Source organism: Ictidomys tridecemlineatus, chromosome 7, assembly GCF_052094955.1.
Source record: "Ictidomys tridecemlineatus isolate mIctTri1 chromosome 7, mIctTri1.hap1, whole genome shotgun sequence".
Classification (NCBI taxonomy): Eukaryota; Metazoa; Chordata; class Mammalia; order Rodentia; family Sciuridae; genus Ictidomys; species Ictidomys tridecemlineatus.
The window spans coordinates 115,835,105-115,858,959 of record NC_135483.1 but is presented as its reverse complement, the minus strand read 5'-3'; the positions used below and the strand labels follow the sequence as shown (position 1 = coordinate 115,858,959).

Genomic DNA, 23,855 nt, shown 5'->3' with positions numbered 1-23,855 from the left:
ATCAATCAAGTTTTTCCTACTAACATTTGCATTATTCCTCCAACTGTAGATTTAGAAATGTGGGTGGGTGAGTTAGTTAAAATAAAAGAAGAGCCCTCTAGGAGTAAAGGGAGACTGGGAGAGGGTGGACCCCGTAAGCCTACCCTTGGAAAGCTGAGCAAGAACACATGGGAAGTGTACTTAGAAGAGACTGTCTGTAAACAATGATAATCAGGGCTTTCAAAATCTTAAAATGGATTGAAATATCTGATTCATTATTTATTCATCACAGCACAACTTTGCAAATCTGAGAACAGTGTTTGGAAACCAAGTGCCTTCTATTTTGTACATCAAATAAGCAGATGGGTCTCCCTTCCAAACTGTGACTAAAGGGTTAAAGCTATAATTTTAGAAAAGAATCTCAGGAAATGACATTAAGATCTGATACATTTCCTTTTCTTTCTGGCAATACTATCCCCCAAAGAAAAAATATATATACTTATTGATATCATGATAATGTTTCCCATTCTGAGTACCGAGTGTCAGACTGATTCCTGTTTATGTAAGTGTTTTTAAAACTGCGAGGACACTTTCACTACTATGAAAGCTGATGAGCCAATGAAGGGGAACTTCTTTTAACTCCATAATAGCAGGTTACGTAGTAAATGAACACTGATGGTCAAATAGCCAATTATGGTATAAATATCCGTTGTTTACAGAGAGGTGTTAAATGAGCCTGTGGAGCACAAAGGATTAGGCCCGTCTAAGCTACAATTTGTTCTTCAACCCATTATGCCTTCCCTTAAAAAGGCCAGTGCCATTGTAGGTAATGTGCACACAGAACGTACTTCTCTATGTTGATTTTAGTTTGCTTTATTTCAATGCACACTGTTGTTTACTTTTTAAAATTTAAATAAATGTCAGCATTGTATAATTTCTATGTTAACAAAGCAGTGAGCAAAATCCCTTGTATGTTTATAAAATATTATTGTTTAATTCACATAGTTTAGAAATTCCAAATGTTGAGAATAGGAAGGAGGCCAAATACCATCTGTTTATAACTATGATGCATCGTAATATGTGTACTTTTAAAAGGAGTTTGGTCAATCATGCCACTATTTTATCTGCTCAGAATATGTTGAAGATTTAAAACGTAATTTACAGGATTACTTTTAGTGGGTTGCATCCAACTGTGAGTTGTAAAGAAATCGGTCTCTTCTGTTTTTCTCAAATTAATCATGTAACAGCCCCAATTAATGGGGGCTGTTAAACGTGTCACTTTTTTGCTTAGCTCCAGAATTCTTCTAACTTTGGCTCAGTCCACCTTCTTGGTGCTGATAAAAACTCCAAGGACAAATGAAACAAAACATTCCTAGCTGTGTCTTTCTGCCAGGAGATAGTCACTTAGAATGGGAAGCAGGGTATGGTAGCTAATAATTAGCTAACATCAGCCCTGAGAAATTACCTGTGAAATATCCTTTGGTAGTGGGTTGAAAAACAGCATTTGACACTCCCTGTTTTAAAATAGTACATTCTTGTCCTTGAGACTTCTGATTTAACTTACCTTTTATTTCAAAGACATCTAATTGCATACCATGTAACAAAAGGGAGCATACTTAGTTGCAATGGATGAGCAGGTTTTTTGTTTTTGTTGTTTTTAAAGTCACAATCTCAAGTTATTTAGTTAGAAACTCTCCCTCTACAAACTAGAGTATGTCTCTCAGCCAGGCCTTCAATTCCAGGCAGCCATAATTCTGATGTCCAGAGGTGATTTTCAGGTCTCACACCATGGGGTCTGTCTTTTAGAGGGGAAGAACTTGAGATGAACTCAGATGTCCTGAAAAGAAATCAGAAAATGTGAAATAACATTTACTAGCACATGATGATGGCTTGATTGATTTTTAGCAAGGTAGGATTAGTAAAAAAAAAAAAAAAAACTGCATCTTGAAGTGTTTTTATAGATAAACATATGCAGAAATATGAAAACAAACTCCCAATAAACTGGACATGTTCTGGATATTTTACTTCTCAGTAGAGTGTTCAATGAAAAAAAAAAGGATGCTGCATGAAGTGGTCTCTTTGTGCTATTTAGCAATATTTATTTTCTCAAACATTTTAGTGTCAGAAGCTTCATTTAAAATTAGAACAATATGTAACTGAGAACATTAAGAGTATCTCATCCAAGTAAACAAACTGACCTATATATTACTTTTTTCAATCTAATTTTTACATTTTAAAATCTATTTGTTTTCTTTTTGGCCAATTCTCCCCCCTCAAACGAATCTTCTGAATCTTCATTTTATGAAAATATGCCTAGACTTGTATTTTTAGAGTAATAAGAAAATGGAAGAAGACGGAGGAGGAGAAGGAAGTAGAAAGAAAGAAAAACAAAAAGAAAAAAGAAATAGAAAAACAAAAGAAAGAAGGAAGAGAGGAAAAGAAAAGAAATGTGAGGAATAAGCAGAAATTAGAGAAAATGGAGAGAAAAGGAGAGGTGAGAATAGGAGAAGACAGACTGTGCTGAAAAGAACTGTGGTAAAAGGTTTTTCATAAAAAGTTACCAAAATTGCTTTGAGTGAATAAGTCAATCATTAGGAGCATCATAATTTCAAAGTAAAACCTAGATTGTTTCATTCAGATATTTTATAGCTAAAGGAAACTTGAAGTGAATCTTTTTTGATACTTGTGGACTAGTTTTTCCATTTAAACACAACATTCTGGTATGAATTCTGTATTCCATATCTGTATCCCACTGTGGGAGACAGGGAAGAAGAACGAGAGGCATTCACTGCTTTTAAGGCATTTACAATTTAGAAACAAGCAGTAAATAGATAAAATGAATAAGACCACACATAATGTACTGTTTTATGTGGCCTACTATAAATGTAAAAATGAGGGCGATTTTAGATGGAGGAGTTTTTCAGACATGCTTTACTTCTGAGTACTTTGGCTACAAGTTAATTTCTAAGCAAGTTAAACAAGACTAAAATGAATAAACCCTTTAGAAATCCTAAGCCTAATGAGTTACAGTAGCTACATAATGAAGATTGAAATTGGCATGTAGGTGTGCATATCTTGATCTCCTTAGAGCCAACTTGGTGCCTTAGTGATGACCTGTCGTGTACATGTAAGTCATTGTGGCAGTCTTGTTATCTTAGCAGCCAAGTCACTTTATAAAATACATGTTAATACATAATTATAGAGCCCTGAAATAACGCTATGCAACTTAAACCATTATTGAATGGGCAGTTATAAGCATAATGAAATTGCGTAAAATACAAAAAGAAAGGAATTAAAAATCAGAAAAAAAATGTATGCAAAACATACAATTCTTCAACTTGAGCCAAAGCATGACAGAAGCTTTTTTTCATCTTGATTTTTGTTGAAGAGTAATAGACCCAAGAAAAAGTCAGTTGAGGACTGTAACTAAACAAACCGTAAGGCAACAAGAGCAAACTTTTTTTAATATTTATTTCTTAGGTGTAAATGGACACAGCACAATGCCTTTATTTATTTGTTTGTTTGTTTATTTTTATGTGGTGCTGAGGATTGAAGCTGCATCCCACCCATGCTAGGCGAGCGCTCTGACACTGAGCCACAATCCCAGCAGAAATGTTTTTTTTTGTTGTTGTTGTTTTTCTAAGAGAGAATATAGAAAGTAGTAAACTCATCCACTTTAAAATTTAAGAAGAAAAGATATAAAATTTAATACACACAATCAATAATAAATATTCTTCAGTTTCGCATGATGGCTAACTAAGGGAAAAGTCTATGTGGAAAATTCAGAGAGATGACTATAATATGGTAATTAATTCTTTACTCTTTCAGCCTTAAAGGACAGAGAGTAGAGTAAGATTTCTTTTGCGTTCAGACCTGCAGCAACCTCAGAGATCAAATCTGCCTCTACAAAAGAAATAAAAGAAATTCTAGTAGCTCTCCAACTCAAGTGCAAGTCTTACTGTTGGCTCCATTCTGACCAAGTCTCTGGATTCTTTGCTCTTGATAGAATCCTTGCCTCTCAGAGGTAAGCCACAGGTGGTTTCTTGTATTATTCTGGTGGACACTGTCCTTTCTGAATATACGCTAGCTGTTAGCCATTTTATTATACATGGGAAGCTCTTTATAAATTTAGATGCATGTTTTCATCTGTGATCTAATTTAGTCTTTATAACATCCTTGTGTTATAGGTAAGCCATAGCTTTCGTTGCAGGCTTCAGAAGAAAAACCTCAAACCATATTGCTAGTAAATTGCAAAGCTGGGACTAGATGTCTAATCAGATGGGGCTCAGTTTCCTCCTGTGCTTTAGGCTGGATTCCCTACTTCCTTCTTCATTTGAGTTGTGATCATAGGAATAAATTACAAACACAGTCTTTGTATTGGGTGGGGAAAAGGAGGAAAAGGAAGAAGAGTAGAAGTGGAAGATATCAAATTAAAAAAAAAACCTTCAGATTTTTTTGTGAAGTAGGGAAGAGTAAGTCTTTAATTTTCTTCCTTTTTGCTTACAGAAATTAACGAGGAGATCAGTACTTCCTAAAATTTGTAACATATAAAGAAAAATTTAATTTCAAAGCTTTCATAGTGCTCTGTGCTTTAAAGGAGAGCAATCTGAAGTAGATGGCACATTGACAGAGATTCTTAATATGTTCCCAGGCATGCATGAGTGGGTCACAAGCTGGATTTGGAGTAGAAGATGAAGAACTACTCAGCTAAGAAACTAGTAGGAATATAAGGAGACTGTAAAAAATCCAATAGGAAAGAAAAGAATATGGTCAAAGAATAGAGGGACATAAGCTAGGACTAAGAAAATGTGTCTTAACAATTTCCATATAGTGGGATATATAGAAGGCAATTATATCATTTTAGTAGAAGGGTATGCCACACTTGATTTTTTTAGCTTATGCTCCAATATAACCTCCATCCATACCCCCAAACTTCTTTGAAAGTCTATTACACAAAAATGACTCGATTTAGTTCCACATTTTGTAATGAAGGCATGGGGAAGGTGGGCAAAGGTGACATTGCACAAGGTGCGACTGAAAGACTGGAGTTTGTGGAAGTGGGACATAGGACAGAAGACATTTGGAGAAGTGGAGGCCTTCTGAGAATGAATACTAAGAAACAAGAAAAGCCTTAATGAGGGAGGTCTTAGAAACAGCAGACCACTGAGTGTTGACGTTGTGGACACTTAGTATTTTGGGGTGCTCAACACCTATCTACCCTTCTATCAGAGTATATTTGAGGAATTAGTCCTTGATTTTAAATATAATGAGGTATGACAATTGAATCTTGCTTTGAATAAAAGAACAAAAAGACACTTTGGTAACCCAGTCTATCTGATCTGGAGTTCCTAGATTATATTCCCCAGAGCCTGCTGTTGGGGTCTTCTTCCCATCTCCATGGTTCCTGGAGTTCCTACCATTGTCACATTTAGACTCTCAGCCTCCCAGCCTTCTATTCTTTATCCATATGATATTTCTCACAGGCAAAGCAAACAGAGTACCTGGGCTCATCTAACTTGCTCAGTCAATAAAAACTATTATTCAGAGGGTGTAGAATGGCTACATCTACATACCACCCTGGCATGTTAGCTTCTCTTTAACTGGCCCACCGTGGTCCTAAGAGGCCTGCAGTGATCGGTTCATCACATCCTCACCATATCCCTTTTCTCAGACACAGAAGAAAGATTTTTTTTCCTTGTGTGTCTCTTCCTGAAGCCAAGGAAAGAGTTTTCTAGAAGTCCATCAAGAAAATTCTCCACAAAACTTTTTGAATCATATATGCATAAACTGGCAAGAGAAATAGGAATGTGGGAATGGTTTTGATCAATTAGAACCTAATCCTAAGCCATATGGATGAGGGATAAATATATCACAAACAAAACTAAAATAAGCCTCCCCAGGATAAGAGAAAGGAAATCGCTGTTTCGTAGATAACCCCTGCAGCACCTTCTTTCAGTAAGTACATTTAAGTCTTCTTTAGTCAGATTGCTTGCAAACAAAGATTTCTAATTAATATATCCTAGTATAAGTACTACTGGGATTACTTAAAATTTTGATAGCTTTTGGAAGGTAGATGTAGATAGATAGAAGTTACTTTTTCTTCAAAGTTATTTCTTTTTACCTTCTATGTGTCAAAAGTTTATTGACAACGACTTAAAATTTCTAACTATGGTTAAAGACTTAACTTTTACATTTACTCATAGATTTCATTTTTGTTCTTTTACTAATTCATTTAGTTATCACTTTCTTCCTTGTTTATTCAAAAAGTGTTATTAGATATCTAATATTGCCTGTGAAAGGCACTGGGTTAGTCAGAAAACAACCCAGACGTTAAATAAAAATTGTGTAACCTCGAACTAAGGCCCTTTCCTCCCACTTTAAAACATTGTTAGAGGGGAGTAGTGGAACAAACATTACAAAGACCTGGATGTGGCCAGCCTTCTTTCTTGCTGACAAGTTTCCCCACTACGCCTGTGTGGGTTTCTCCATTCCTTGTGTTCTGAAGTGAGCCTTGCATTAACAGACAAGTTCTTTGGGGGCTTTAGGAATGAGAAGAGGGAGGAAAGAGACAGAGAACAGAAGTTCCAAAGGTTAAACTGGGGGGGAGGAGGTTATCTTGATGTGAGAGTGGAATTTGAAGACAGACAGAAAGGAGCAGAAGCAGCTGCTGTGTGTGAGCCACAGAGATGGGGAAGTGGGGGGTGAAGAACAGTCGGGGACTCTGTGCCTTTCATGATATTCAAGAAAATACATGAAGCATTTGAGTCACTTTAATATTATTTTTGGTCATTGCAGTGTGTGTGTGTGTGTGTGTGTGTGTGTGTGTGTGTGTGTGTGTGTTCTTAATTATGATGTTGTTCATGTGGGCTATAACTTTGTAGTATCTAGAGCTCTTTTTGATGCAAGCAACAGAAATCAATTCACTAATCAGCAGTAAAATTAGTCTTTGGAAAAGTCCAAGGACATGAGCTTGGGCATTTGAGTCTGAGGTCTCTATGCTCAAGCACTATCTGGAATCTCTTTCCTCTGTTCTCCTCTCCTCTGGATTGCTTTTTCTAGAAGGCCGTTTTGATGTGGTCAGAAAGATGACTCATGTAATTCATATGATCCCTACAACTTCAGAAGAGAGAAGTGTTCATGTCAGACACTGGCCAAAGACACTTACCCCCCAGCCTTGCTCACTTTCCTACACTAGCGTCAGGGGCGAGAGGGCAACTGAGGGTGACATTATTTCAGATGACCATTCCAGTGTTACATTGGATGGCTCCTTCAATTTGTATTAAAGAAACTTTCCAGTTGTTTACAGAGGAACAAGTAGTGATATAGTTTACATTGTATCACTTGTTAACAAGTCTCTTCTTAGTTATATAAGTTACTATCACCATATGGAGTTGGATTTTAACTTAAATTTAGATCTCTAATTGTCTTTTCAAATGTATTCCAAAGGATTATACTCCAAGGTAACTTTGAAAAGAAAGTTATTGGATATGCAGAAGACATACCAAAAAAAATGAGAATAGAGCTGTAAGACACAGTTTCAGCAAGTAAAGCAAAGCAAAATATTCCCCACTGGAGAAATAATTGACTTACGCTTAAATATCATCTAGAAATACTCGAGTCCTTTGCAGATCCCCTAAAAAGAAAAGATACCCTCCAGAAGATTAGCCTGGGTTTCCCTTTGTTGTTGAGACATACTCAAAAGAATTGCCTGTTACATCCCAGACAGTCCAATTAAAGACATTAGAAGAAATTATAGATTTTTCCAAGCTAGAGAGGTTGATATGACCACTTCGTGTACTGTGGACTATCATTCAGATATTGAGTATCTGTTAAAAACTACTTGCTGATTTCTATGAAAAGTTGTTTATTTCTAATAAGAGTCACTTATATGAAAGTCTGAGTTTAACCAAATTGGGAGTGCAAATACAAGCCTGGTATACTTTTTGCATGCCCCCAAATTGCACAATTGGTCCTCATAGTACTAAAGATGTCAAGGTCATGAGAACTGGTTATATAAATTACTTGTGTCTAGAATGATCTGCACAACTATTGGTGATCAAAAGTGATTCAAAATGCTTTTGGCTCTGACTATATGGAAGAAAATAATATATCTTTGTATATAGATAAACATATTTGGATAACCTATTGTAAGTAAACAAAATTGAAATTTGTGTGCACACTGTTTAGTATAGTTGTAGGAGACTGTATTATTGATCTCAATTTCTCCCTATTATAGAATCATACATTGTACATTTATGTTCCTTTCCATGTGAATTTACAGTACCCCTAGTAGAGGAAACAGAGTATCTCCCCAACTATTGATATTGGGTTTAACCAGAGACTTGACATGTCAGTTGACCAAAGGAATTAGATGGAAGTGACAGTATTCCCAATCCAAGACAAAGCCCTAATGGAAATCACATGTTCTGTCTTCTTGAACTTCAGTCATCTACCATGAGAATACCAGAGCCTGGGTTGCCACTATTCCATGAAGAATTTGGAGATACATTAACAGACCTGAACCCGTCTTGTATCCTAGAGCCCAGAAATGGAACCTGCAGTTGAATCTTGGTACAGATTAGTTGTAGCAAAGCATAGACCCCCCCCAAAGGGGGAACAAATGCTACTTGTTTTAAATTATCAAATTTTGGAGTATCTTTAATAAAACTTTATTATATCAGTAGCAGATTAATAGAGTAGTATTTTTTCCTTTCTCCACAGATGTTCTGAAGTTGAAGGTGCATCTAGCAACTCATAACATTGTAGGATTGAGGAATTTCAGTAATTACATAGTTTATCATTTAATTAGAATTAGGGGAAGTGGTACAAAAGGATGTAGAAAACACCAAACACTGAGTCTTAACCTAATCTAAGAGTCAGGAAATGTTTCTTGGAGGAAATGACATTGAAGCTGATATCTAGCCTTTGGCAAGCACACTTGGGGGTGGGACGGGGAGCATTCCACAAGGGAACAATGCTTGCAAGGCTGCTGAAGCAAGAGGGAGCTCACTGCGTACAGAGAAGTGTCTGGAAAGCAGAAAGGAAGCATGCATGTGCCAGAAGAAGAGAGGTTTCCTTTATCACAGTGTAACAAGCTGAACTGTATCTCTCCCAAGATTTGCATGTTGAAGCCATGACCCCCCCAGTACCTTGGAATGTGACTATTTGGAGAGCAGACCTTTAAAGAGATAAAATAAGGTCATAGGGGTGGGCCCTAATCCAGCACAACTTATGTTTTTATAAGAGGAAATCAGAATACAGACACAAATGGGGAAGACACAGGAGAGAGACAGACATCCCAAAGACAAGAAACCCCTGAGGAGAGAACAGCTCTGACACCACCTTGATCTCAGACTTTCAGCCTCCATAAGGGAGAGAAAGCAAATGTCTGTTGTCTAAGGCAACCACTCTGCTGCATTTTGTTATGTCAGCCCTAGGAAACCAACACACAGCGTATATCCAGTTCCAAGAACAGTGCTCATCTATAGTAGTTCAGTATATTGTTGGATTAGTGACTGATGGGAAAATGAATTATATGAAATGGACCATATAAAAAGATTTTCAAACATTTTTATTTTATCTAGGAGCAATGGAAAGTCATGAGGGTTTAAAGTAACAAAGTGAATTCATCAGATTTAGATTTTACAAAGATTCTTTGGGCCCCAGTGGAAACGATTGGAGAGGAGAGAGTTAAGAGGATGACACTGTAGTTCAAGGGAAGACAATGGTACCTTAATTTAAGGTAGGGGCAGAGGAGATTGAAACAGATTGGTTTAAGATATATTCAGGAATGGGCAGGGCTTGGTTGTTGGTTGAATAAGTAAGGTGGAGAAACACTTAGGATGACTTTCTGGTCTGGGAATGTAGACTAGGTTCAGATTTGAGAAGAAGCTCAACCAATACAATTTGAGGGAAGGTAACTTTGGAATTCCTATAGGATTTCCAAGAAAAAACTTCCAGTTGAGGATTATTATGGTATAGATACTTGAAAGTTTTCCCACTACATATACTAAAAATGCTAGAAACAATAAAATATTCTCAATAGTTGAATTTTGAAGAAAGTAAGAGAAATCACCATGGTTGTCAAAAGGAAGAGGGAACTACAGGCTGAGTGGTAATCACCTAAGGGCTGGGGGTAGGCAGTGGGTGGCTAAGGCCTCAAGAACCTAGAGGCTTGCATTTTCATGCTCAAAGAGACCCAGAAGACAAGTTCTTGGGCATTCTTGGGGGAGGAGGAGAAATGAGATAGAATCTCTTATATAAATCCAGAATCATTTAAGGTATACACCCTCAAATAATAGAAATAATATTCATACCAGCCCAAAAAGAAAAAGGAAGCTTGTCTGTCTAGGCCCAGGTGCAGGCTAGAAAACAGAGTTCTTAATCACAGCCATGTTCTTCATGTGAGCTCAGTGTTCAAAATGCATGGCCCTAAAAATTCCATGTTCAGATGTCAGCATATTCTCAGCAAAAGCCAACTGAGAACAAATCTGGTATGATAGAAGCAGACCACACAAGATGTCTCCAGATGAAGCCGATTAAAGGTGGGCTCACCATTCAAGAGAGAGGCTGGCAGGGGCAGGGGTGAGATGCATAGGTTCAAAAGATTAAAATTTTTAAAAAAGAGGAATTTTTTAAAGAGATAGAGAGACAGAGAGAGAGAGAGAGAGAGAGAGAGAGAGAGAGAGAGAGAGAGAGAGAGAGAATTTTGTGTTTTTTTGGTAGATGAACACAACACAATGCCTTTATTTTTATGTGGTGCTGAGATTCGAACCTGGTTCCTGCACATGCTAGGTGAGCGCTCTACGCTGAGCCACAATCCTAGCCCGCCACAAAAGAGAATTTTTTTAAAAACAAGATGCAAAGAGATGTGAAAAGAATTAATTACAATGAGAAATATAGAATAGAGCTCAGGAAGTTAATATAATCAATCATTTTAAGGGTATATTAATATGGCTTAGAGGAATTTATAAATTTGAAAACAGATCTGAGATTAAAAAGATATACATATGTACATATATATAGTGTGTGTGTGTGTGACAAATACACACACAATATGTATATATAATAAGTATATATAATTTATTTCTGAATATATACACAAAAATATATGTGCAAAACAAACTGTAACTTAAATAGTTTATGAGAATAGGAATTTCACAAGGATTTAGTAGAGGGAATGGAGAATAATTACCTATTAAAACAGATGAACTACAAAGGAATGATAATGAAATTGACAACAGATTTCTTAATAGCAACCTAGTGGACAAAACAAAGTAAAATTAATATCTGCAAGTTGCCAAGAGAAAATAGCAGCCAATCAACAATTTTATAGGCATATATACTTCATACCCTGTATTTATGTCATTCAAGCATCAGATCAAATACAAATCTTTCTTTCCAGATGAAGAATGAGAAGCTATGACTCACAGAACTTTGCAGAAATCTTAAATCAAAGTGTTCTTCAATAGAAAGAAATTGAATCCAGGCAAGAATGATGTATAAGAAGCATTAGTGACATAATAGTAAATATGTAGATAAACCATTTTATCTACATATTTACTATGTAGCCAACCATTTCAGAATAAAAAGATGGAACATTTCTTGACTTTATAGTAGTTATTTCAGTGGAGAAGAGGGCAAAATTGTATAATTTAACCATGTAAGTAATGTTTTGTTTCATAAGTTGGATAGTGGACCAATCTATAACTCCATAACTCTTCATTTTTGTGTGTATCTTAAAGTGTTATGAGAATTTTAGAAATAAATGAATTGCATATTTTTTAAAGCCCAGAAAGTCTAAAAATAACAGCATAGAAAACAGATGGGTATGATCACATCTTGTCCTGACATCTTGCATTCTTTAGAAGAAGGATAACATACCATAGACTTTAAGCTTTATGAAGACAAGATAGAAGAACAAAAATAAAATATAATGTTTGCTAGGGAGAATTAAATTTTTTTAAAAATTGATTGGCCCCTCCCCCAAAGAAAGAAAAAAATCCCACAAGGATGGTAAATAAAAACACAAAGTACAATGATTGAAGTAAGTCCAAATATACAAGACATTATAATAATCCAAGCAACATAAAGTTGCCACTAAAACTGGTGCTGAAAGACCAAATTTATATATCTGAGTAAATTATGTTTACTGGAAATTCACGTAAACCGTAAGGTATGAAAAGCTTGGAAGTAATTTTTTCTTTCTTTTCTTTTTTTTTTTTTTTTTGCAGGGGGCCGTGGTACCAAGGATTTAACTCAGGGGAATTCAACCACTGAGCCACGTCCCCAGCCCTATTTTGTATTTTGTTTAAAGACAGGATCTCACTGAGTTGCTTAGCACTTTGCTTTTGCTGAGGCTGGCTTTGAACTCCTGATTCTCCTGCCTCAGCCTCCCCAGCTGCTGGGATTATAAATATGCATGCACCACTATGCATGGCTTGGAAGCAAATCTCTAGGACAAGAAACACCTTACTAGGGGAAAAAAAAAACTATATATAAAGAACTCAAAAAACTTAACACCAAAAAACCAAATAACCCAATCAATAAATGGGCTACTGAACTGAACAGACACTTCACAGAGGAAGAAATAAAATCCATCAACAAATATAGGAAAAAGATGTTCAACATCTCTAGCAATTAGAGAAATGCAAATCAAAACTACTCTAGGATTTCATCTCACTCCAGTCAGAATGGCAGTTATCAAGAATAGAAACAACAATAAATGTTGGCTAGGATGTGGTGAAAAAGGTACACTCATACATTGCTGGTGGGACTGCAAATTGGTGCAACCATTATGAAAAGCAGTATGGAGATTTCTCAGAAAACTTGGAATGATTCCATTTGACCTAGCTACCCCACTCCTCGGTTTATATCCAAAGGACTTAAAATCAGCATACTATAGTGATGCAGTCACATCAATGTTTATAGAGCTCAAAATAGCTAAAATATGGAACCAACCTAGATGGCCTTCAACAGATGAATGGATAAAGAAAATGTGGTATATACACACAGTGGAGTATTATTCAACCTTAAAGAAGAATGAAATTATGGCATCTGCTAGTAAATGGATGGAACTGGAGAATATTATGCTAAGTGAAATAAGCCAATCCCCCCAAAACTAAAGGCTGAATGTTTTCTCTGATATTCGGATGCTAATTCACAATAAGGTGGAGGGCAGTTAGGGAAGAATAGAGTTACTTTGGACTAGGCAGAGGGGAATTAAGGGAGGATATGAGGAAGGGAAGGAAGAAGGACAGTAGAATGAATTGGAATTCAGTACCTTATGTGCATATATGACTATATGACCAGTGTGATTCTACAACATGTTCAACCAGAAGAATGAGGTGTTATACTCCATTTATGTATGATGTATCAAAATGCATTATATTGTTTTGTATAACTAATTAGAACAAATGAAAAAAATTGATTTAAAAAGCTGGAGATAGTAACAGAAAATAATAAATTTTAAGGTTACATGCACTATATCAGCAATGTTTAGAATAATGGTGGTAGGACTGAGGTTGTAGCTCAGTGGTAGAGCACTTGGCTTGCATCATGTGAGGCACTGGGTTCAATCCTCAGCACCACATAAGGATAAATAAATAAAATAAAGGTATTGTGTCCATGTACAATTTTTTAAAAATTAAAGAAAGAATGGCTGCTATGTAATGGAAAAAGGCATACATCAGCAATTCCCACCTTGTGAGCAACAAACAGCACACATGCAAAAAATATGATGCAGAAGTTAACCAAACTACAAACTACAACATCAACACTGATCTCTAAGAAATGCTCCTGTAATTTTCTTCTGTAATTCTTCTAATGTTTTCTAGTTCAATCACTCTCACTTTAGCAACCAATTTCTTCTCCTCAATGCTTATCCCCAGATGGATGCTCTCCTTTCCCTGTTTGGACTCTGAGTCCCCACACCAGGTCAACCTGGAATGTGTGAGTATCTTCTTACTCTGTTCAGGCTGATTCTTTACACTAGGCTGGTCAATCAAATAGATAAAATCTTAGTAAGGATATGGAAGATTGGAACACCACAAATTGGAAGCTTGATATATATTGAATCTTAAAATCAACAGTTAGGGAATTTGGAATGTTTTCAGCATACTTGGAGAAAATTCTCCAAATTGATGACTGCCATAGTTCATTTTAGGTGTCAAGTTAACTAGGTTGCAGGATACCCAGGAAAATAATTATTTCTGGGTATGTCTGTTGAGGGTATTTCTGGAAGAGATTGGCATTTGAATGAGTGGGCTGAGTAAGGAAAATTTGTCCTCACGTAGGTGGGCAGGCACCATTCCATCAGCAGAGGGTCTGAACAACAACAACAAAAGGCACAGCAAAAGCAAATTCTTTCTCTCAATCCAGGACACTCTTCCCCTCTTGCTCTTTGGACATCAGAATTCTAGGTTCTCCACGCTTCAGACTCCAAGACTTGTACCAGCAGCAAGGGGATTCTCAGTGCCTCATCAGCCTCTGTGCTTCTAAAGCTCACTACTGACATATACTGGGCCACACTACTGAGTTCCATGGTTCTCCAGCCTTTAGACAGCATGACATGAAACTTTTTAGCCTCCATAATCATGTAAGCCTGCCTATCTATCTATCTATCTCCTATTGATTCTGTTTGTATGGAGAATCCTGATGAATGCAATCACTAATTAGGTTCAGTGAAAACCTTAACAAATGTCTGAATTAAGCTCAATAGGATTAATTTAGAAATTAGAAAATAGAATTGAACCCAATACCATTAAATTAGAAACCAAAGACAAAAATCCCCAATACATTTGAAAATGCAAAATACACATGAATACATTCATGACTTGAAGAATTGTGAATGGTGAAAACATCACATGACAAAACTTGAGTGATATTTCTTCTTCCTGAAAAATTTAATCCTGGAGCCATTAGGTGAGACCAAGCAAGATGTGAGAAGAAGAAATGTGTCAAAAGAGGGTATCAGGTCCCAAAGAGAAAGAGGAGAACATCGCTGAAAAACATCTGGCAGCCTAGTGTAAAGAATCAGCCTGAACAGAGTAAGAAGATCCTCACACATTCCAGGTGGACCTGGTGTGGGGACTCAGAGTCCAAACAGGGAAAGGAGGGAATCCATCTGGGGAAAAGCATTGAGGAGAAGAAATTGGTTGCTAAAGTGAGAGTGATTAAACTAGCAAACATTAGAAGAATTATAGAAGCAAAGTTTCGCATTATTAGAGAAAGGAGCTATAAATATGGAAGAAAAGAAAAAAACAGAATAAACAGTGGAATTAGAGATGTCAACACGGACTTGAGGTTTTCAAAAATAAATAGATAGATAGATACATAGATAGATAGAGGCATAGAAATAAATCTAGAAGTCAATATGTGCTATATACATACATATACCTATCTTTGTTAAGACTGGAAGCAGCAACGCTTCATATGACGTCTAACACCCATAGTTTGGCTTCTAAATACTATTTTTCACTAAAAGGAAACAAGACTTATAGAAACGGCTTTTGGCGGGATTAGAGGAAGAAAAGTATAAGAAAAGCTTGGAACTTATTGTGACAGAAACCAAGAAAGTGCAAAATAATGAAGATGTGTCAAAAAACAGAAGTAAGTCTAAAAGGGCTCCCACTGTCCAAACTGGCCAAAGTTAACTCTGACAATACATTGGTAGTAACTCATATTAACTTATGATGTTAAACAAAATATGAGGCTATAAGGCATAAGTAAAAGAAAAAAATGAAGGTCTGATGAGAAACAGGATACTTACATAGTACTATGGCTTGAATATATATGTACCTCCAAAAATCAAATGTTAAGAAAATAATACCTAATGCGGTAGGATTGAAAGGTGAAACTTTTTGGAAAATGATAAAGTCATGAGAGCTCTAACCATAAGAATGGATTAGGGTCTAGTGGGAACAGCTCTTTGTTTCTAAGATGACACCTTGTGGCTCTGTACTCACAGGGTAGAAAGCTAAAGGGCAAATGTGTCAAAAAAGTACTAGAGTGCTCACTTCGACTTCTTTTAAAGCCTTTTTGCCCTTCAGCCTTCTACCATGTGTAAGAGCACAGCCACCAGGTGTAGTCTTGGAAGCAAAGAGCAACCCTCACTAGACTCTAAATCTGCTGGTGCTTTAGACTATACAGACACCAGAACTGTGACAAATAAATTTTTCTTGTTTATTAGATATCCAGTATCAGAGATTTTGTAACAACAGTAAAAATGGTTTAGGAAAGGTAATTTTAAATGACTTTGCCATAAAAGGGAAGAAGAGATTGTTTTATGGTGGGGGATCCTAGACGTCATTACTTTCATCAGGTGAAAGTCAGTTACTGAAGCCATGCATGACCTGGGAGGAGGCGTTAGGAAGAACACAGCATAATTACTACAGTGTTATAACCTGAGTCTAATCATAAGGAAAATCAGGCAACCTTAAACTGAGGAAAAGTCCATGAAATAACTAGACTCATTCTCAAAGGCATCAAAATTACAAAAGTTGAGGGCAAAGTGAAGAATATTCCAGCCTGAAGGAGACTAAAGAGGCATAACAACTAAGTGCAGTGTTTAATTTCAAACTAGATTCTGTTGTTATAAAAAATACTATTGCATTAAGTGGTGAGACTTGAATGTGGTCTGTGGACTGAAGGAAAAGAGTGTATTCAATTTCCTTTCCTGATTTCATTGGTTGTGTTGCTGCTGGGGAGGAGTTTATTCTTACATGCAGAAAATAACATTATTTGTAAGTGTCTGGAACTAATGAATCTTTGGGTCAACTATTTGCAAGTATTGAGGAAAAATGAATTATTCATATGGTGCTTTAGTTAGCTTTTTTGCGGCTGTGACCAAAAGACCTGAGAAGAACAACTTAGAAGAAGAAAAGTTTATTTAGGCTCATAGTTTCCGAGATTCAGTCTATGGTCGGCTGACTCCATTGGTTTGGGACAAGTGAGGCAGAACATCATTACAGAAGGACAAAACAGAGGAAAGCAGCTCACATGGAAACCAGGAAACAAAGTGAGAGCTCCACTCACCAGGGACAAAATTTAAACCCCAAAGGCACATCCCAGTTAATCTACTTTCTCCAGCCATACCCTACCTGCCTACAGTTTCCACACACATAATCCATATCAGTGAGTTAATTCACTGATTATATTATAGCTCTCATTATCTGATTATTTCCTTTCTGAAAATTCTTGTGTTGTCTCACCCATGAACTTTTGGGTGACACCTTATATCTATACCATAACATATGGTATTGGCCGGCTTTTTGTGACATTTTGATCATTGTAAAAATTTAAAGAAAACAACCAATAGCAAAATAAAAGATGCCTGATGTAGCTTAAGTAGCACATAGAAGAGAATGTACAGCCTGTACTTACTATAATGAACAAGAATACGATGAAAATTAGTGAGTTAATAATAAGTCAATAAGCTAGGGAAGAGACACACTAACCAGACTTTAAAGGGGGAAAAATGGGATAAAAGGGAATTAAAAGGACAGACAACAAAATTAATGAAGTTGAAGACAAGCAAGAGAACTAAGAGTGACCTTTACTCTCAGGATGGTAGCTAGGCTTTCCCTCTTAGTTGCCTGAGCAATGGAAGCTGCTGCAGAAACATAGCTTTTTGAATTTCCAAACATTGACCATTTGTGTATCAAATAGGAAGGCCCTAAGGATCTCAAAAGATGACATTAATATCAAAAACCAGGGACTTGGAAGGCTATATGAAAAGGTACTGTTAACCACACCAAATTAAATAAAGACCCCATAGACTAACAAAGGGAAGAACAGAAAAAAATGGTTAGAAGGAAGGTGCAAAGCTCTGGTGTTGGTGGTGTCTCTGTGAATGGACTTTATGCCCCTGACCCTCTCATACAGGCTGCTAGAAATGCCCACAGGACAGGAGAACATTGGAACAAAGATCTTAGTAGTCTTGTATCTGGGGGTAACCTGGATTAGCTTTTCCTTGCTGTGACCAAAATACCCGACAAGACCAAATTAGAGGAGGAAAAGTTTATTTGGGCTCAGAAATTGAGTTCATGGTCATTGAGTTCCATCACTTTGGGCCCAAGGTAGCATCATAGCTGAAGGTACAATGGAGGAAAGCTACTCCACTCCTGGTGGCCAAGGAATAGAGGGAGAAAGAAAAAGAAAGAAAGAAAGAAAGAAAGAAAGAAAGAAAGAAAGAAAGAAAGAAAGAAAGAAAGAAAGAAAGAAAGAAAGAAAGAAGTAGGGAGAGAGGGAGAAAGGAAGGGAAAAAGAGAGAGGGAGAAAGAGAGAGGCAGAGACCATAAGGAAATTGAACCCCATAAGGAAGTTGGCCCACAACCCCAGCCATTCCCCACCTTGACTACAGTTACCACCCAGTCAGTCCATTCAGACTAGGATGGAATGATTAGGTTATAGCTTTCACAATCCAGTCATTTCACCTCTGAACATGCTTGCATTAACACAGGAATGTTTCAGAACTACTCACTTCTAAACCATAACTGAACCCAGGGAGGATCCTAGGCTCACACACTCCCTTGTGCCACTATAACCCAGCAGCAGTACAAAGGTGATGGCCATGTGGGGTGTTCAGGTAGTCAGTTCTGGAGAGCCTTTGTGATCCTGACATCCCCATGAATCTCTCAGTAAGCCACATACTTTCTATGGATCCCCCCCCAAAAAAAAAACCCTCAGTGATGTTTAACCGAAGAGTTCTCACATGGGGCATAGTAAGGTTAAGGTTGATATTAGGTTTAGAGTGATAAATAAGAACCAGGTGGGATGGTGACATCTGAGAGTCTTGCATGAATTGACACTGGGATACCAGAATGGCAGCATCTCTCTCAGTGAATGGCAGCATTAATAGATGATAGCTCCCATTCCGGCCCCTTGTTCCTTGTAAGCTACCCTGTGCACAGATTCAAAAGTTTCCCAATGGCTCTTTTATAAGTTAATGGATGATTGGAAGCATGGATAGGTGAGTGAATAATAAAATAAGAACACCAATTTAAAAACCACTCTGTTATAGGACTTCACTTGAGGAAGCCACCTAGAGATAGTCACACTCTCCTCATACACTAATGCCCATCCTCACTCTTCGTCCATGATCTGCAGCTGCTAACAGTGGGAGAAGAATAGGTTCTTATATCATTTCCATCAGCAGTCGAAATAGTCCTGAGGTTACCAGATAAGCAAGTGGCTTTGCAAAACAGAACATTGAATAGAAGTATCATTGGGAGTTTCATGAAACTGAAAAATATTTCAAAAAAGAATGACTTCCAATTTTGCTTATTTACTGAAGAGAAATAAAGTACATTTGAATTGTTCTCTATCCTGTTCAGAATCTACTCTTTTAATCTTGGCCTTTCTAGGTTTTCATTTGTATACTTAGAGAGATCTTAGTGGCAGCAATTTGTAATTCTAAAGCAGTCTACAAAAGTACACTCATACAGCATAACCCAACCACAAATTTATGCAGATTTTTTTCCTCTGTCTTAGATTCTGCAGTTCTTAAAGGAAAACGTGGATGCGGTGATATGTCACAACTGCTATTAGAGAAGTCCAAGGGAAAAGAGTACAACATGATGATCAACCTTGGCAGTCCCCACATACAGCGTGATTATATTGTAATACTGTTTGATGCAATCGTATGTTTGATCAGTTTCAAGAGATGAATATCACCTCACTTCAAACAATATGATACAGTCTCATTGTATGGAATTATGGCTGCTGTCAATCAGCATATGGCATAACCCTTAAAGTGCCATCTTTGGGGAATGTCATAAAAATGATTGCAACACTTGCATTAATTAGTAAGTTTTTGCACTAAAATGAAGCAAAACCTGTTAAGACAATTTGCCTGCTATATCTCTGTTCATTTGTTATCATAGAAACACATAGATAACCCATACATGCATATGTTCAGCTGATTAGCTCAACTGGTTAAATAGCCATGCTCATAAAGATATCATGCATATGAGACCCTTAATATGGATCAATGAGCTATATTTTACTTCATGATACCCCAACATATACCCACCTTGAATCAACTATTTTATCAAAGTGAGAGGTAGATGGAAAGTAATAGAAAACAGTGAATGTTCAGGGTCTATCTATGGCTATATCTAAACTCAAAATTTAGCTTAGCAAATGACAAATAAATAGGATGTGGAAATTTAGATGTGATAAATTCAGACTTGGAGTCTTGGGAATGTCATTAATTTCACTTTGTCAATGTTAATAAACAAAATGTTTTGAGGGAATAAGAATTGTGGTCTTTTTAAATTTTTAACGTTAGCTGTGGAATATTTCCCCTCTTGTTTGAAGTTGTACTTTTGTTATTATTATTGCCTTTATCTTAGGTTTGACCATCACCGTGTAGTAATACCTATTTTTTCCATGTATGCATTATTTGAGAGATTGCTGCCTTGACATGAGACATACCAATTTGACATAATACTTCATATGCACTTTATTCCCAAAGTGGCTAATCCACCTTGTGTATTCCTGGATTATTGCAAGTCTTTTCTCAAAGAAGTCCTCTCCCACCATGTCTCCTAGCGCTCTCCCACCCACTTTTCTGGTTTCCTTTGCTCTTTATTTGTCAACTGAACAATGAATCGTTGCTGTGGTAGGCAGACTTTTAAGATGTTCAATGTTCCCTGCCTCTTTGTATTCATGACCTCATGCCTCCCTTCTAATGAATAGAATATGGCCAAAGTTATTGAATGCCGCGTCCATGGGTAGGTTATAAAAGACCATGACTTCTGTCTTGCTTTCCATCTCTCCCTTTCTCTCTTGCTGGCTTTGATGAATGCCCTTCCCATGTTAGAAAACACCATGTAGCAAGGCACTAGGTGAAACCCCTGGCCAGCAGCCAGCAAGGAAACAAGAGTCTCGTTCTAATGTTTGCTTAATCCTACCAAATATGAAGGAGTAAGCTTGGAAGGGGATCCTGTCTCATTTGAACCTCCATTTATTTATTTAGGCTTTTGGTGGTGCTCGTGGTGGAATCCAGTGTAGAATACATGCTAAGCAAGTGGTGATGTGCCACCGAGCTACTCCCCTGGCCTCAGTGGAATCTGGAATGTTGCTGAGCTACCAGCTGACATCTGGAGAACAGCCTCCTAAGGGAACCTGAGGCAGAACACCCTGCCAAGCTGTGCCCCAGTTCCAAAACCACAGAAATGGTGGGTGATAAACATGTTCTGTTTTAGGCCACTAAACATTGGGATTATTTGTTACACAGCAAAAGAAAACTAACACTATTACTAACTCAGCAAACACACTTGGTAGCTCCCTGCAGTTCCTGTGTGGTGACCAATAAAACAGTGAAGTGGAAACAGACATCTGTATGCCTTTTTCCAAATTTGTCAAAATATAGAAGGTTTCATAACACAGGCAGGTATTGTGAAGGGCTAATCAGGAAAGAAACATGTGAAATCTCTATGAGCTTCCTATAAAATAGATCCTCATTAGTATCTTTCATGGGAAAAAGATGTTGATCAGTTTTTACTCTTTTGGTTAAAATTGTGAAGCTTTGAAGCATAATGTTTCCGTTTTTTAAATTTATAATGCAAATTTTAGCACACTGCCATACTGGAACTCTGGAAATACAAGATGGTCTTTATTCATGTTGCCTATGCTGTATTCTTAATTACATCTGTGTAGTTTTGAAGATTCTCCCATCACCATATCATGTTGGCAGGTTGTTGAACTTTAGGTTTCATGGTAGAATTGTTAACAGTTCAACTAAAAATTTAAAACAACAACAGAAAAGTTAGAGGTAGGTTATCTTGTCACTAGTACCTGGGATGATTTGAAGAATGGGTATTAAAACAGGGTCATGTAATTTGTGAGTTGTTTTGTTATTTACTTAATTATTCATATTAATAGAAGGAAACTGTGATGAAAAATATGTATAGAATTCAAAAAGCATTTCTTATTTTGAGATTTAATATATAGAGTCAATCTAACATGAGTATATTTAACCTAATATTATAGCATTCTCCAAATTATTTATTAAATTTGAGCCATATCTACTGCTAGTATAGACACAATCCAGTGGGTAGGAGAAGGGAGTCAATTGGTACTGGAGATGTTCATGAGTTGGCCAGATATAATCTATCAGGAATTGATTTCCTTAAAAGGTCCTCAAGTTATGTAGGATTTAAAACAATAATTAAAAAGAGACATATTTCCTTGTTACATTAATGACAATTTTTAAAATGAATTATATCCAGTTTAGGTTATAGGAAAAATGGCTTATGCACAGTTGGTAGGAGTGTAAATTGGCACAACCTGTTTGGAGAGCAATTTAACAAAATTCTTCAACATTTTAAGTCCATTTCATGTCTAGGAATTTATGCCAAGAAAATAAATCTGAACTTGCAAAGATGTTAAAAGATGTTTATTAAAGCACTGTTTATAAGAATAAAAATTAATGCAACCTAAATATCTGTCAATAGAATTAAATACATTATAAAATACACAAAATAAAGGCAACTATAGCCAGTTAAAGAAAAACATTTGTACCGTGGGCAAGTATCAGCAATGTGTCATTAATTTTTCAATAATTTTTAAAGTTAGTCATTAGGTACACACACACACACACACACACACACACACACACACACACGGGTTCCAAATTTGTTTTTTGAAAATGCCAACGACGTATATGCATGGATGAGCATGATACCAAAACAAATACATACACCAAACTGTTAAAGCTAGTTTTCTCTACTAGAGAAATTATTGTGAGATATTTGAGTATTTTACAATGAGTAATGTCAACCTAAAAGGCAAGTTGAAGAATGACATATGTGAACACAGAGTTTATTCTAAACTAGAATAAGTGCTCCAAAATGTCATATGAAGGATCTGGTTTTATAAATTAAAAAAAAAATAGAGTTACAGCAGATTGGTTGTTAGGATTTCATGGGTCAACAAGAATAGCACCACAAGAGTAGGTCTATATAACTTCGGTCATCATTCATGGTATGTTGTACTTCCAGATAAAAATTAAGACTTGCAGAAACAAGCATTCTCCAAATTATTTATTAAATTGCACCAGAAAATATATACGGAACTAAGATGAAGTGGTTTATAGTTAATTAGGTCATGAGATTTTGAAAGACAGGGCATGACTGCTGTCTCACAACCCAAACCTCTTAGGACTGAGAGCAAACCCCATTTCTTTATGTCTTCAATATTTATTATTTATTAGTCAAAAAAATAGCTATTTTTGCTTTGTAAAATGTTCTAGATAGTAATTTTTTGTCCGTTTCTTTTGGATACTGAAAAAATTCAACATATAATCATGTGTTTCATTTTGTCCTCTAATGGCTCACCCATTTTTTATTCATTAACTCAGTAAGCACTATTAAGCACCTCTCACATGTTTAGCACCATGGTAGCCATTGAAGAAACATTGTGAATGACACAGAATCTGTCTCTTGTGAAGAAGACATGTAAGTTTCACATAAAATAAAGTTTATAGATATTCTTATGGGAAATATAAGATAAGGTAGGGCTAGGGGAGAGAGTGAACAATTTAACACTTTGGAACAATTCATGGATATGTGTGTTATCTTTGTAGATATTCTATCCACTATAAATATTATCAGTGTCTCAAGACTGATTCTGTACTTTTAAAATAATCTATTGTGGTCCAGAATTTTGCTGGTGGTATGACAAGTGTTTAACAAATAATTTTACACTCAAGAGGCTTTACTAGAATGGTGGTTTTCAAACTTTCATAATTTAAACTCACATTTCATACTAGACAATGCAGTAGCACAGTAAAATGGACTTAAAAATCAAAGCACATAAAATAAGGGAGCAATAACTTCAGACATTACAAGGTCTTGATACATCTACAAAAT

The 23,855-nt window shown here is 36.5% G+C and overlaps 1 protein-coding gene across 1 annotated transcript in view; it reads left to right on the top strand.

Moving 5' to 3' along the window:
* Qtman (queuosine-tRNA mannosyltransferase) overlaps positions 1 to 13,597 on the top strand; it is a 379,404-nt gene extending 365,807 nt beyond the window's left edge. Inside the window, exon 14 of the mRNA XM_078017334.1 lies at positions 12,213 to 13,597. Within this exon, the coding sequence (XP_077873460.1) occupies positions 12,213 to 12,236 (24 nt within the window). The 3' untranslated portion in view covers positions 12,237 to 13,597. The remainder of the gene's footprint in view (positions 1 to 12,212) is intronic.
* The last annotated feature ends 10,258 nt before the right edge of the window (positions 13,598 to 23,855 follow it).